Raw genomic sequence first — 16,309 nt, 5'->3', positions numbered from 1 at the left:
ATAATTACAAACCCTCATAAAATCATCTATATTTTGATTCTTATATATGGTTGTATCTATTAATGTGGATGTGGAAACACTGTACATGGAAGGAAAGTAAAACTTAAAAAAAGTAATAGTAAAAATAGAAAGAAAATAAGTGTTTTTAACTGAATTTGTTAAGTAAATACAAGCAAAAATTTAAATGAATATCATGATTTTCATGGTATTAGGATTTATAAGATTTAAGATTATCAGAATGATAAAACAAATATTTTAAAGTGCACGCATCTATTCCAAGTGTATTGAAACTTTGTCTCATTTTAGGTGAGGGTTACTTTCTTTCATAAATTTTAACGAAATTCTTAAAGAAGTACCAGAAAAATCACAGATCTAACGCAACTATCTTAAATTCTTACCTATATGTAACTTTCTATTTTGTATTTTTCTAAACATTACCTCTCAAAAACTTTAATTGTTTTGTTTCCCTACAGTTGGCACAATTAAAATTTGTCAGAGTGACCAACATCGAAAGGACACAATCACGCAAAATGGCGGCCCCCTAGTAGTGGTCATTTACTTTTCATTGAATTGGCAGTCCAGGTATATTTTTAAGTTCGTGAAAGAAAGACATGACCGGTTTTAGTTTTTAAGTAGTGTTGTAATAATCCGGATTTAGTATTGATTCGGATGTATTGAAAATTCGTTTTTTTCATCCGGATTAATTCACCCGTTCGATGTCTTGCCCGTTCGGCAAATTATGCCATGTTTCGGCCTTCGGGCTCAATGCTCGACCGTCCGATAAACGTTTTTTATAGCTGTTTTTCGAATATAAGGTATGCATTATGCAACCCATTAGACATTTCGTTTTTACGGATTTCTACATGATGTTAAAACTAAAATAGCTAATTATCATTGTTGGTCGAACGGACGACCGGCGGCATCACTATTTTTAAGGGTTAGTCGGTAATTTTTCTCCAACACGAAATCACGAAACGTTTTGTTTGTAATTAATTTAAGCCGTAGAGTAAGGTTAAAACTGTACCAGACGATTAATAAATATGTTATTAATCGAACCGGCTCATTTATTCATTACAACATCCAAATAAAATATCTTTTAAAACCAACCATCTAATTGACGAATTTGACATAATCGAATTCAATTGGGTTCGCATTTGGCATCTGGACGCTGGACACTTCAAAACAGGAATGACTATATCGTTTAAGTATTCTTCAGTAATTCTCGCGGAGTGGAGTTCGGAATTATCATATAAAAGGACCTGGTTTCCCTGTGCAATGAAAGAACCTGTATAATTCGATTGACAGAAGTTAAGACATTTTATAAAATTTTAAGTTGCTTACTAAAAATAAATATTTTTTTTGTAACTTGAAGTATTACATTCCTTATGAGCTTCTATTCAGGATATACAATAATATTGAGTGGTGTCAATAAAAATGATAAATATTGTTATTGCATTTCAATACCTTATTCATTTATTGTCGTATCGGTATCCTGCTCGAACAGAAGGCCATTAAGACTATTGCGGCCTATAGGACACTTTTGTGTTTTTTTTGCTCTCCTGTTAAACTATACAAAAATGAGTGACGTCACTTCGTGTTTTGGGAAAAGATATATATAGTACGTCCGAAAAGTTATGTCTTAATTTATTTTAAAAAAAGCGATGGGTTTTTTGTCATAATGCTCGGACCCGTCGATTTTTTTTTAAGTTGCGCTTTTTGTACGTGAATTTTTTATATACAGGATTGCTCAAAAATAAATTTCGATCGTCAACTTCATTTTTTCAAATAAAATCACCTTTTTTATTTCATTTTTGAATTTGTCAAAAATTAATCATCCTGGAATTTTACGTATGTTTCATGCATCATATTCTATACCTAAAGTCAACAGTTATCATAAAAAACACGGCCGAACATTATAATTAAAGGTCGCACCTTTTTTCTGAGAATTTTTATAAATAGAGCAAAATTCCATTCATACGTGTTTTTCTAATGTTGGCTGATGACTGTGCATTTTCATAGAAACTATATGATAGTTGTATGCCAAACAAAGCAAAATTGTAGATTTCACAATGGTGAAGTTATCGGAACGAGAAAAAATGGAAATTGTGTGCATGGTTGGGTTTGGTGATAGAACAGTAACTAACTGATCGTCCTTCGATATGTCAAAAGGTGGTAAGTAGAATAAAGGCTAAATTTAGAGAATTCGGTCATGTTAGAGATCTGCCGAAATGTGGTCCTCCTGCTCGAGCTGAAAATTAACAACTTGACGTTTTGCTTTTTTTAAAAGAAAATCCATGCACTCCTCTGTCGCAGATTGGGACTAATTTACAAGTAGTAAAATCTGAAGTTCGCCGAATAGTTATAAAGCACAAATATTTCCCATATAAAGTTATTCCAGTGCGAGAGTTATTTGATGACGATTTCGATAGGGGAAATGAGTTTTGTGACCGCTTGCAAAACATGTGCAATGTGAATAATAATTTTGTAACAAATATTATTTTTACCGATGAAGCCGTTTGTCTCAATAGTTGTGTGAATAGTCAAAACTGTCGATATTGTGGTACAGAAAATTTGCATTGGATGACATGCGCGGAAGAGTAATAGATCCATTTTTCTTTAAACAGACGTTAACGGGACAAGTGTAGATTTTCTCCAATTTGAATTAGTTCATAGTAGCATTACTAGCGTTATTTCCATAACCATTAGACCTAGATTATCCTGACGAAGAACTAATTTTTTTCCCCGGGGAGGGCCGGGGTAGAATAGCCCTCCGGTACGCTCTGCCTGTCGTAAAAGGCGACTAAAAGAGCAACCCCTTTGGCGGTAGATGTTGTCCACTTGCATCGCCCGGTTCAATACCACCACATAGGTCTTAGGCGGCGTGAAGTCGATGTGTCTGGTTTCCAAAGGGGAAATGGAGAAGAAAAGTAAATGCATGATGGCGCCCTCACGACCAAAACTTTCCGGAGGTAAACTCTCCTCCCATTCGGATCTCCGGGCGGAGGCTGGTCGGGGGGGTCCATCAGGCGGATCAAAAAGCCTAAAAATCAATTTCTGCAACATCAGAGGCCTAAACACCAATATTAATGCAGTACACCAACACCTGCAATCAAATAAGCCTCACATTCTGGCATTGGCAGAAACAAAGGTGAAACCTTCAACAAGAAATGTTCACCTCATTTATCCTGGATACGATCTACACACCCGATTTCGACTAAACTTTGGATTGGCAGTATTTGTCAAGAACGATTTGAGTTGCCAGCGGGAGGAAACGCTTGAACCTGTGGACTTCGACGTCATGTGGTTCAAAATAATAACCAGTGGTGCCACAAAATTTATCTACTGTATCTACAGACCACCAAGCGACACCCAATATAGACGGCTCTTTTTGAACCTGGTTGATTGCATTAACCATCTGCAAATTGACTACCCAAGCGCAGAAATCATCGTCGTGGGTGATTTTAACGTTCACAATATCAACTGGCTGCGCTTCTGCAACAAGAACGACGATGAAGGATGAGAAGGTGAGCTATTTGCCACCATATGCGGGCTTACGCAGCTTGTGGAGGAACCTACCAGAATCCCCGATCGAGACGGTGAGTTCGCGAGTCTCCTAGATCTGGTCATGGCTTCAGACCCTGACTCGTACACAGTATCAGTACATGCCCCCCTAGGAACATCGGACCACAAATTGATAACAGTCTCTTGCCAGTTGGAGGTTAAAACGCAGGATCCTCCGATGCCGCGGAAGGTATGGTACTACAAATTAGCAGAGTGGAACCATCTTCGGGAATTTTATCGCTCATTCCCTTGGAAAGAAGTCTGCTTTAGAACCAATAACATCTCAGAATGTGCAAACCAAATTACAGAGACGATCTTGGCAGGAATGGAAGCTTATATCCCTTTTACTACCAAATGCGGATCAAACAACAAGCAATGGTTCAACCTGAATTGCAAAAAGGCAGTAAACACTAAAAACGCAGCATATCGCAAATGGCGTCAACATCCTTCCATCGAAAATCGTAGGAACTTTTTAGCCTCCAGAAATAGCTGCAAGCGAATTATTGATGAATGCAAAGAGAGTCACAACAACAGGATCAAAAACAAACTGCTAAACTGCCCAAATGGAACAAGATCTTTTTGGTAGGTATCGAAAGCCAATAATCAAGGATTTGCTAAGTCGGCTTTCCACCCCTAACAGCAGATGATGGTTCTATCGCGGTAACAGCAAGGGAAAAAGCCAACTTACTGGGTAAACTCTTCGCGTCCAATTCTACTCTGCACTCGCAAGGCAAAACACCGCCATATTTGCCAAGGGTGAATTCATCGATGGGAGAAATTTCGTTTCCTCAACGAATTATAAATAAAATTCTTAAAAGCGTAGACACCAACAAAGCTTCTGGACCCGATGGAATTCCAGCCCTAATACTAAAACGTTGTGCAGACGAATTGACTCCTCCCTTATGTAGACTGGTCACGGCATCGTATAAGCAGGGCAAATTTCCAACAAGCTGGAAAACTGCTCGAGTGGAAGCTGTACCCAAAAAGGGTAAGAAGACGATGCCCTCCAATTACCGCCCGATTGCACTAGTCTAGTAATATCGAAGATTATGGAGAAAGCAGTCAACCAACAACTGTTAAGATATCTGGAATCATCTGGACTAATCAGCGATCATCAATACGGCTTCCGAAAGCTTAGATCCACCGGCGATCTTCTGGCCTACGTCACACACTTGTGGACGGAGGCCATGGAGAAGCACGGCGAGTCCCGCTCAGTCGCTCTTGACATTTCCAAGGCATTTGACAGAGTGTGGCATGAGGGACTACTAACCAAGCTCTCCTCAATCGGCATACAAAACTCATTATTGAATTGGATCAAAGGTTTTCTTGAACAACGAACAATCCAAGTAGCCGTCGATGGATACCTCTCCGACAAATTTAACATTAACGCTGGAGTCCCTTAAGGATGCATTCTATCCCCCACCCTTTTCTTGGTATATATCAACGATTTGCTAGGAACCACTGTCAATCCAATCTACAGCTTTGCAGACGATAGCACACTTATTTCCACATTTAAGTCCGCCAAACCAACGACAGCCGCAAGTTCTCAGAATCTTAGGCAGCAACAAGTAGCTTCAACCAACAACGATATTAGAGCAATCTTGGAGTGGGGCGATAACAATTTGGTCAACTTTAACGCTAAAAAAACGCAGGCTGCAGTATTTACGATGAAGACTAACCTTGGTGGCCCGGAGCTGGTTATGGCAGGGAAAACATTGCCAATGAAATCATCTTTACATCTTCTAGGAGTCGAGGTCACCAACAGTGTGTCCTGGCATGACCACGTTGCCGAAGTCGCCAGGGCGGCTTCCAAAAAACTCGGAGTGCTTTTCAAAACGAAAAAACTGTATACACCAGAACAGCTGCTGACTCTTTATAAGGCTCAAATACGCCCTTCCCTCGAGTATTGCTCGTATGTCTGAAGCTCTGCACCCAAGCATAGTTTAAACCTGCTGGATTCTATACAGAAGAAAGCTATTCGTCTTATCGACAAACCAGCACTGACAAAGAGTCTGGATAGTCTGGAGCACAGGAGAAAGGTGGCTGATCTCTGTTTATTCTACCGTTATTATCACGGTAAGTGCTCCTCTGAGCTGGCAGGCCTGATTCCACCCAGGGCTGTTCCGGCAAGAAGGACGCGTCTAGCAGTTGCGGCTCATCAACATCGAGTCCACCTGCCTACCCCAAGGACGTCGAGAACATCTTCTTTGTGGAACGGAGTTCCACCTCACATATTTCCCGACGCATACAATTCCGATTCAAGATAAATGCCCACAAATATCTTCGCGCAAGCACCACTCCAAGAGTGACATAGGATTTTCCTCTTGTGCTTCTCCACACTATGCTGCCACTGTGCGTACATTTTTGGATGAAACCCTTACCCTTATCAATCGGTGGATGCAAAATAGAGGACCCATCGAATGGCGTTAGGTCGCCTGATCTAACCCCAATGGACTTTTTTTTTATGTGGGGATACCTTAAGTCGAAGGTATTTGTTAATAGGTCAAATAATCTAGACGACTTAAAAGAGAGGTTTCGCAGAGATGTGTGGCACCGTAACTCGCGGAAGTGATTGAAAGTTTGCAACGAGAATTTATTGATCGCCTTGGATATTGTCAAGCCATAAATGACAATTATTTTGAGAATAAATTATTATTATTTTGAATATTTTGAGAATCTAATTTTTGTTTTTTTTTTATGTGTAAAATGAATAGTGCTTTTTTTATAACTGTTGACTTTAGGTATACGATATGATGCATGAAATATACGTAGAATTCCACGCGAAATTCAAAAATAAAATTAAAAAGGTGCTAATATTTAAAAAAATTAAGCTGATGGTCGAAATTTATTTTTAAATAATCCTGTATATACAAACTTCACGTATAAAAAAGGGCAATTTAAAATAAAAATCGACGGGTCCGAGCGTTTTTACAAAAAAACCCATCGCTTAATTTTGAATGAATTTAGACATAACTTTTGGGACGCACTGTAGTTAAGCCTAACCTTTTAAATACCGATTTTTCATAAAAACATCAATGTAATCAAATAGGTTCAAAATGAATTGTAAAAGATGTAGAAGATAAGTGTTACGTTAGTGGCGATAGTGTTGTCTCTACAAGATGAAGTAATATCAGATTCGGAAAGTAATATCAGATTCTGATAAAAAATCTTGAACAAATTAATGTAGCGACGTGCGAGAATAATTTACGGAAAAACTATTAAAAAAGTTTTAGATTAGTTCACGTATTCGCATTAATATTGGTAATAGTACATTCGTAAATAATGTATAGATCTATAAAAATTGTAAAATAGAAATTTATTTAATTGTGTAGGTGAAAAAAATTTAATATACTAATTGATTCGTAGGATCCTTCAAATATAAATAAAGTCTGGTGTAATGTGGTGTAATCTATTATAGATTTGAGAACTTCGAATTTTCAACATTTTTCTACTTTTACATAGAAAGAGGCCGTTTATTTTTCCGGATTTAATTTGAAACTTATTATTTTATTAATATCGCTTAATACCAAATTTGAAACAATTATTGCAAAAGATAAGAGACAAAACACAAAATGCGATAAGAAAATTGATATTTGCCATCCAAACGTCGCCTTTTAGACTATGCATATATATATTTTAATTTTTTGCTTATTTTAACGAGATTTATCACTCTCTGAAATATCTGCAGGATATTAAGAACACCCTATATACACCCTACTAAACTCTAAAATTCAAAATAATAAATAATATATATATCCTGAAATTATAATAGAAAACTTCACCTTAAAAACAAAAACTATAAGGTACTTATCGCGATCTTAAAAAAAATTAAAGAATATGAGTTTCTCTATTATTTAAAGAGTTTTAGAATGAATGTCTAAAAGATGCATAACCATAAGAAATAACGTAGTTATGGTGTTTTTTATATAACATAATATTTAATTTAAAAGTGATGGTATTGATTAAAATATCGGAGTAATTAATTTATATTGATGTAAATTTGATTTAGTAAAGAAAGTAGACAGATTTTATTTCATAGAGAAATTCAAAAAATTTATAAAAATTTCAACTTATTTAAGAACTATTTTAAAGGGGACTCAGAAGTTTTTGTGAAAGATTTTTAATAATTAATTTACACAGTAGCGTCCATCATAACTAGTATTGATTTATTAATAAAAAATTGGGAATATTTAATGGAAAAGTACTTTTAAAAATGCGGTAATCGGTATTTTGTATGTAGGTACTTAAATTCTAAACAATTAAAATATATTAATATTTTTCCTACCACAATCAATAAAACTTTGTGAAAACTTTTCTGAAGATACACATGGAACTAATATAAACCAGAAAACACACTTTTTTACAAAACATTTTTCCGCCATTGTTTTTATTTCACTACGCCACAAATATAATAAATAATCACACAACGTAAACTTTTTGTTATACACTAAAGCTACAATATATGCGACAAATTATCTCAAGTGCCTTAAATATCAGGTATTGTAATCTTGAATGTGATATATACCGAATACATTTTAGCAATTGCATTATATACAAAAAAAAACAAAAACTTTTAGGGCCCTTGACTTGTCGATTATATTTTGCGCAGTAAGGGTGACATATAGCTTACAGAACATTTCTTTCCACGTCAAATATTAGCTGGAAATTGCTACGTAAGTGGTCTGTCAATTTTCAAATCCAATTAACATCTTGCATATGGATACGAGTTTGGCTCTATATACAAGGTGGTCCAGTTTAAACGTCATTAATTTTAATACGTGATAGAGAATTTAAAAATAGACTTTCATTATAAAATTTTTCTCAGAAATGTTTAGTAACAAAGATACAGGGTGTAAAAGTTAAGAATAATTATTTGCTTATTTATCATAACTATCAGCTCAATTTTAATTAAATTTCGTTTTCGTTTTTGTCGTTTCGATGTATTTTTTTAATAAAAAGCTAGATTGGTTTTTCAAAATGCAATTTTATGGATGCAGAAAATAAAAATGCAGTTTCTTATGTAGCTTAGCAATGCTGAGGGTTAGATTTTCATTGGTAAGTGTATTAATTTTATTGCTTTTCAAATTTAAGATAGTATATTTGGTTGAGCAGTAAATAAAAAACATTCACAAATAAATATAAAAAGTAAATAATGATAATAATAAAAAAACATCTTTGTCTCAAATCGATAAAATTTCAAAAACTGCGATTTGCAGAGCACCTTCTCAATTATGTTTTATTAGTTGTTAACTTTATCTTATTAATTTAATTGTTTACAAATACCTGCTAAAGTGTTGCAAAAATGTATAAAAAAAAGGAAATCGGGCTTGGATTTGTAAAAAAGTTGAATATAAAAGATGATCAAAATTTACCTTAAGTCATTATTTCATTTGACAGGTTTAATTTAAGATTCAAGCCTAATTTTCTTTTTTTTTCTCAAAGTTTTCGCAGCATTTTAACAAGCGTTTCTGTTTAAACAATTAAACTAAGTTGTTACAGGATTAATTACGCTTTAGACGGGATCTGGATAATCCTAACTTTTATTCATTTGGTTAAAATATTTAAAAATTACTTTGTTTTAAATTTTTCTTTCAAAATTTTCAAAGTACGAGACTGCTGACTGAGACACCCACCATAATTACAATTGCCTTCGACTCTTGGAATTGGAATGGAATTCGCCAATATTTTTCATTGAACCACTATCAATATTATCACCATTTTAATTCTTTGTTAATATTTACAATATGCTGTGCATGGAGAAGATTTCACGACAATTGAATTGGTCAACTGGTTTACTAAAGCGGACGCCAGTGGCGCCGCGTGTCGAATTATTACGATTTGGCCCGTATTTGTACTTTCTACTAGGCACTCTATGGTTTGCTTATTAGTGATCTATGTATGGGTTTTGGTTGGGCCCATAGCGGCTAAACCCATAAAGTAACGAGCGAAGTTCCTCAATCTCCGGTCTTGCGCCCAGACGTCTTTTGGTACACTACTTAAGCAGTTCCGACGCATCTGGGGGGTCTTTCCAGCTCCTGCGTCTGTCAAAGGTGAACCGTGCTGTCCACTGTGACGGAGAGAGATTAATCGTGTCGTGAAATAAATCTAGTATCATCTCTCTCCGCCAGCACATTTTTATCTACATTAATACTAAAAACTAAAATTCATTAGTGTAATTTTCAAGCAAATATTTTTTTGAAGCAGGATGGTTTTTAGTGGTTTGATGCCTCTCGAAACTTCGGCTACTTAAATATGAAGTTGTAAACCGCCAGTCATGACCCAGCAGTGGTGAGGATTTCGCCTTGAAGCCTAAAAGCAGATAATTTTGCCGCCCTTAGCCCCGTCAACTCACATCATGCCTCTCTCGCCCCCGAAAGAAGAACACCATGGAACTTAACCCGTAAGCTTACTAGTCTTCTTCTTTTCCTCTTTAATTGATCTTTACTATATTCTTTTGATTTCTTTGTATGATTTAACATGAATTTATTATCTTATCACCTTCTCATATTAATCTTTGAAACTTAAGTAACTATATTTATCTTATAATTATGTAAATTAAAACAATTCAACGTTACGCCTTATTATATAATGCTTCCGAAGTGATCACTGACGAATTCTGGTACCTTTGGGTTTTAAACTTTATTTATTTTTGTTTACATTTTTAATACCATTATGTATATTTACTTGTAATTACTTACCGTGTAGATTTTGTTTGCCTTACAACTTTAATTGACTCATTGTCTCTGACCAAGTAAGACGTTAACCTCCTAATAAACACCCTATTTAAATTAAATAAAGGTGTTTTACTACTGAGTGAGTGAGTGTGACTGAGACAACTGACCATACAGAGAACCCACAAAGCCGGCCTGATAGGTTCTTTTTTTTTCATAATTTAAATCTAACAGGGCTTTTAGAACCTATCGGATCTAGGGAGTTGTTCTTGTTGTTTAGAACTTTTAAATCAAGACTGTCGAACAAACTCAACTCCCTAGAAATAGTCCCTGTAAACCGGTTAGTCTTGCCGGACTATTATTTATAGCATAACAATATTTTAAAAACAGTGCCTTAAATCATAATTTTGCAAGATTTACTTTTTTTCCAAATTAAATGGAGAATCTAGCAGTTGACTTCTTATAAAAAAATATTTTATCACCTCGCAGATTTGAGACAAAAAAGACCAAGTCCCTCCGTACGTTACGCCACTGGCATTTTTTTTTTAATTGGCTTTATCTGTAATTGACAATTTACTACAATAACCTGCATGTGAAATTTAATTCAAATTGATGATAGTTTAAAACTTATGATAAATAAACAAATAATTATTCGTAATTTTAACACCCTGTATCTTTGTTATTAAATATTTCTGAGAAAATTTTTATAATGAAAGTCTATTTCTTTTTAAATTCTTTATCACGTATTAAAATTAATGAAATTTAAACTGGACCACCCATTGAAAACACTTCAGCCAAATTTACAGCTTTGAATATAAAAATTAAAAAAAAAATCTTAAAAAATGCTTTTGTTTTCTTGCGGGACCCATAAGTTTTATCAATTTTTAAAGTTGTATACAGCCTGGTTTATCGAAAACGTTCCGCAAGACATTACAGGATAGAAAAAAACTCGGCAAGATTCTAAAACACGTAAAGTTTGTTTCTGAGAAGGATAAGTTTTTACACAAAAGATAAACCAAAAATTTTAACCCTCTTAGAGAGGGTATCATTCCCTTCTTTTTTTTAATTAGAATAAGGGACAACTGATACAAGAGTGCTTTTAATACCCTTTACATTGCTGTTTAGTTTTAGGAAAATTTAGCGCTTTAAGCTACCGGCAATACGACTAACAAAAAGTACACAAGTGGATTTATTTTACATTATAATTTATCGTATTGGTCAAGTAAATGATCAAACTGCTTTCTGCCAACTTTACAGTAATACAGATTATCTTCAAACCGTTGTCGTAAATTCTAGAACATTCAATATGTCAGATCCGGGTATGGTAGGGCTTGCTCAGGGCCGGTATTATAAAAATGAACGTCAACCCCTGGTTGGCCAACCAATGGTTGAAATCTAACCGGCGGTTCAGAACTGTTTCGTATTATAAACGGATTTTAGACTTAGTTGGCTAACCTTCGGTTGTACTTTTTTTGTAAAGTATTGCTAGATTTATGGAATAATTTAAGCCAATAGCAATAGTTTATTTTTGACATTGAAAAATATGACAATTGTATTATTTCGAGGGTATTTTGGATTTTAGTGATATAAAATACCTTCCAAATAATTTAAAAAAGGTAAAAGTTATATATATATATTATATATATATATATATATATATATATATATATATATATATATATATAAAAGATATATAACTTTTACCGGGTGGTGCGTCGCCGAGCGGAACATAGGAAATCCCATGTAAATTTTAAGGGGGTCAATTATTGGCTTCCCTGTGCATTTTACAGAAAAAATTTTAAGATTTTAAAAGATAATATATATACATACATCACAAAATATATATATACATCACCAATCTCTGCCACAACCTTCCTATAGTGCTCTTGATAAAATTTACAGCTTCTCCGACGTCGCGTACCACCCAGTATTACACCAACAGCTCTTAGCTGTATTTCACGATCAAGCTGTTACCTTTGCATATTGACTATGTCGCGCGCATAATTAAAACAAATTCTCACTTCAATGGTAGCAATATTTGTACTGAATACATTTTTCAGTTTACCAAATACGCTTTGATAAATTCAACCTTTTCATTTTTCCAGTTTCTAAAACTCTCGAAGATCGGGAGTAATTTGAGAAATGATCGTATTTACTGATTTAATTAGCTATGATTTTCACAATTTAACCTCTTTTATATGTTACACTTCAATGTATTCATTATTTCTGCATATAAATATTTTTCCCTAAAGATGTAGTGGCTAAATTAAAAATGTTTCATAATAATAATTATGTGGAAAGATGGCAAAATCATCAATGTTAATTTTTCGTAGTTATGAGGAGAGCAGTGTTAAGTTTTAAAGTTCAATATAAAATTCGGTAATAAACGTTATTGTAAAAGTTTTGGTAATTTGTATGTACCACTGAAAGTAGTTATGAAAAAAATTGATATTTTATTTTCAAGGATACTTTGATCTTTTATGATATCTATTGCCTTCTTATAAATTCATTATTTTAGTAGAACATAATGAAATATAGGTAGATTAGGAAGAAAAAGACAATGGACTTGTGTGAGTTTATCATCACCTAATTCATCACGTGTTAGAAATTAAGGATAAATTTTGAAAAGAAGCATGACAGTCCTTTAATCCAGGTTCAACAAAGACGTACGATCGAGGAAAAGTCATCAGATCTAGTGGTAATCGACATCTTCTCTTTCCTTTTAAATCAAAGATTTTAGATGGCGCTTCTTCATTAAATGTATACTTAAATTGAATTATGTCAAACTTTTTGGTATATCTTAGCCATTTAATCTTTAGCCAATATATCTTTTCCCCGTCAGTGTCGATAGTTTTCACTAGTATGTTTCCTATAATCTTTAAACATGTCAGAAAATCTTCTTGGCCATGGTCAACCACTATCAATTTGGATTTGCCCCTAAGAAAGCATACAAACTTAGACCAGTCTCGTGGCATTATATCATATTCGGACAACGTGTCCGAATATGTTGTGATATGCTGAATGGTTCATTAAAGTCATTAATTTACTATAAACACGTGACGTAAGTTGGTCAGATCCTCTGCTTACAATAACTTCGTAGCACATAAAACAGACGATTCAGTCGATGAACAATCTCGAATAGTAGGATTGTAGACTGATAACAAACGCTTATAATACTAGGTTTGTAGATAAATACGGAGTAGGCAGAACCCGTTGTAAATCGAAAACCAGTACTACACTTGTTTCATCATTTCTAGCTATCTCTTTATCCTTTCGTTTGCTATTTTTATTAACTTTTGATAGCACTCACTTTTTTCAAAAAATTACCCAAAATGGCTATGTTCAACTCTTGCTTCAAACGAGTTATACGAAGACATAAGATATATATGGTATTGCCAACGTAAAATATCGCTTTTGACATGAAATATTACAATTAAGAAATGTCTGTGGCATATCTTATTTTGGCATCTTATAGATTTCGTAAAAAATTTAATGTATATGGATTTGCCATCTAACCAGAGAATTAATATTACAGTCTATTTAAATATATTTTTCTATAATTTTAAAACTGGTTACGCAAAGATCTGTATATGCACTCGTAATGAGATAAGAGAATACAAAATCCTAAATATTAAACCAAGTAAATCCTTGACGTCAATCTAACTTTTTTGATTATCAGCAGCTATACTTTTTTTTTGATATGGAGATTTAACAATTTTTATTTACCAAAGATATATATTTTTCATGGAATTGAAGTATAAATAAATATTTGAATTACTTTTAACGCAAAATCGATTTAAAAAATCTTAGATGCACGATAAATTGAAAAGTCGTCTGAGATATATAATATTTAGGATTAGAAATGAAAATAATGTAGCAACAAAACTTTAATAATATGCCTTGTCATTCTAAGCCATACCTACTTTCTTATATTTTTTTGGAGAGTTACTTATGTCTTAGTAACAACAAATATAGAAAACCATAGGCGCGAATAAACAAATAGCATTTTAAATATTTAGAGCCAGAACATTAAGGAGACTTACTAAATTTATAATAAACAACGAAATTTTGATGCATTTGAATGGTTTTTTCTAATTAAGATGGGTTTACAGTAACTGATTACAAGTACAATGCCATTTAAGAGTAGTGAGTTGTCTATTAAGGTATTGTTGTGGGTAACAAGGTAAGGAATTATAGTTAAGTTACTCTATTAGGTCATTAATTCGTCTATTATGTACATAAATTACAAATTAATAAAACTGTTTAAAAATATACTAATATTGTCCTAAACGTCTCTAATCATTTCCTGTATTAAGCTAAAAAAAGCAAAATATGTTCTAATATTTAAAAAAGAGGGAGTGTATCGAACCCTTAGTTAGACTTAGACCTACTGCAATATTACCTACTTAGTAAAGAACTACAAATTTACTGCTCCTAGGAACCTTTGGGAAACGCTAGCATCGGTCAATAACTCTATCGAAAACCTAACTTTTTTTAAAAGAATATGAATCTTTTACGAGTGTTAGCATTTCTATTATCAGAATACGTTTTTTACGCTTAAAACGGCTAAAAACGTGACTTGCAATTTCTCTGGACTAAGTTTAATGTTCTTTTTTTCAGGTCCTCCTGACGTTGGCAACGACAATGGCGAGCTGTGGTCTGCCTTCGGCGAGTCTAAAGAGTTGTTCTGCACTTCGAATTCCCGTCCACTATCTGAAATTTCTTAACCACGAGGCTGTATGTGAACTACATAGGACACCTTTTGGCATTTTACTGTTGTTAGTAGTTTGGGGACTTGCTCTATTCAAAACCTTCCTTCATTTGTCTGCATGGAAATTGGAGCATACGTCTATGTAGCAACATTTCAAATGCTTCAAGATGATTAATGGTTGCTGCTTTTAAGGTCCAAATCTCTGCTCTATACAACAGTATGGACCATATGTAGCATTTAATCATTCTATGGCGGAGTTTTAAATTTAGATTATTATTGCAGAAAAGTGATGTCATTTTTTGGAAAGGTTACGCGAGGCGATTCGATTCTGCACTTGACCTCTTTATCCAGGTCGAGATGCTCTGCAATGTAACAAACAAGATCTTGTTAATGGTCTGACTATTTTTTATTTCATACAGCTTTGTGGATTGACACATTTAAAAAATAAACTATTTTTCAATTGTTCAGTATTCCGTTAATCTTATCTGGCCATGCAACACCGGTTTAAATATTTTATCAGAATATAGATTAAAAAATAGTGAAGACGATATACATCTCTGTCTCACGCCATGCCGAATCTGGCATTCGTTAGTTAGTTTTCCATTTACCCGAACCACCGCCTTATGTCACCAATACAGCTTCTTAATAAATACAGCTCCTCAAAATATCTATATGTTTTTCATGTTGTATCCTGTCGAGTGCTTTCTCGTAGCATTAGTGTATAAAGCATACGAAAATGTCTTTACGTTGATAGTGATTTTGAAGAAGTAAAAATTGTTTCCCGGGTACCAAGAACGTGTTGAAAACCAAATTGGTTTTCGTTCAGATCACTTTCACTGTTTTTTAACGAAGGTAATATATTCATATGACCTTTTGTTAATTTAACCATATTACTCTAATACTTTTAGGTTAATTTTTACTGTTTAATTGTAAGAGATATAATAATTAGCTTATGCACTGAGGGAATACGTGAATCTTATTGGTAGAGATACTTGGATCAGTATTGAATTTATGTTTTTTTTTCTTTTTCGCCTTTTCAGACTGTCAAAATGATGAGAACTTACAAAAGTATGACAGAGAATGATTGGAGCACGGTTGATGATGAAAGAAGCCCTTCAAGCGTTACCAGCTTATTGTGCAGAGGGATAGCCAAAGCCGTTTGCTACATTTTATCGACACGTTGTCAAAATAAAAAATGGAAAGAAACGAATAAATTTTAAATGTGGTTTCGAATTTTGAGACATGCTTTTTGTTTTTAAGATAATCATAAATGCTACACTAAAATGCAAGAAGCTTCTATCGAAAGGGTCCAGGAGCAAGAACGACTGGAAGAAATTATTTTTAGTGCCATAGAAGTGGATTCAAC

The 16,309-nt window shown here is 34.0% G+C and overlaps 1 protein-coding gene and 1 long non-coding RNA gene across 2 annotated transcripts in view; one reads left to right on the top strand and one right to left on the bottom strand.

The window, feature by feature from the left end:
• Window positions 1-8,023, bottom strand: part of LOC126744483 (uncharacterized) — a 55,588-nt gene extending 47,565 nt beyond the window's left edge. Inside the window, exon 1 of the mRNA XM_050451919.1 lies at window positions 7,847-8,023. Coding sequence (XP_050307876.1) covers window positions 7,847-7,943 — 97 coding nt within the window. The 5' untranslated portion in view covers window positions 7,944-8,023. The remainder of the gene's footprint in view (window positions 1-7,846) is intronic.
• Window positions 8,024-8,127: 104 nt separating this feature from the next.
• Window positions 8,128-16,182, top strand: LOC126744484 (uncharacterized). The gene is made up of 3 exons (XR_007663207.1): window positions 8,128-8,234; window positions 14,853-15,795; window positions 15,984-16,182. It is a non-coding gene; the product is annotated as an uncharacterized LOC126744484 (long non-coding RNA).
• The last annotated feature ends 127 nt before the right edge of the window (window positions 16,183-16,309 follow it).

The sequence above is a fragment of the Anthonomus grandis genome, chromosome 14 (assembly GCF_022605725.1).
Source record: "Anthonomus grandis grandis chromosome 14, icAntGran1.3, whole genome shotgun sequence".
Taxonomy (NCBI): domain Eukaryota; kingdom Metazoa; phylum Arthropoda; class Insecta; order Coleoptera; family Curculionidae; genus Anthonomus; species Anthonomus grandis.
Note: the sequence above shows the minus strand (reverse complement) of the source record. Positions and strands in the feature narration are given on the sequence as shown.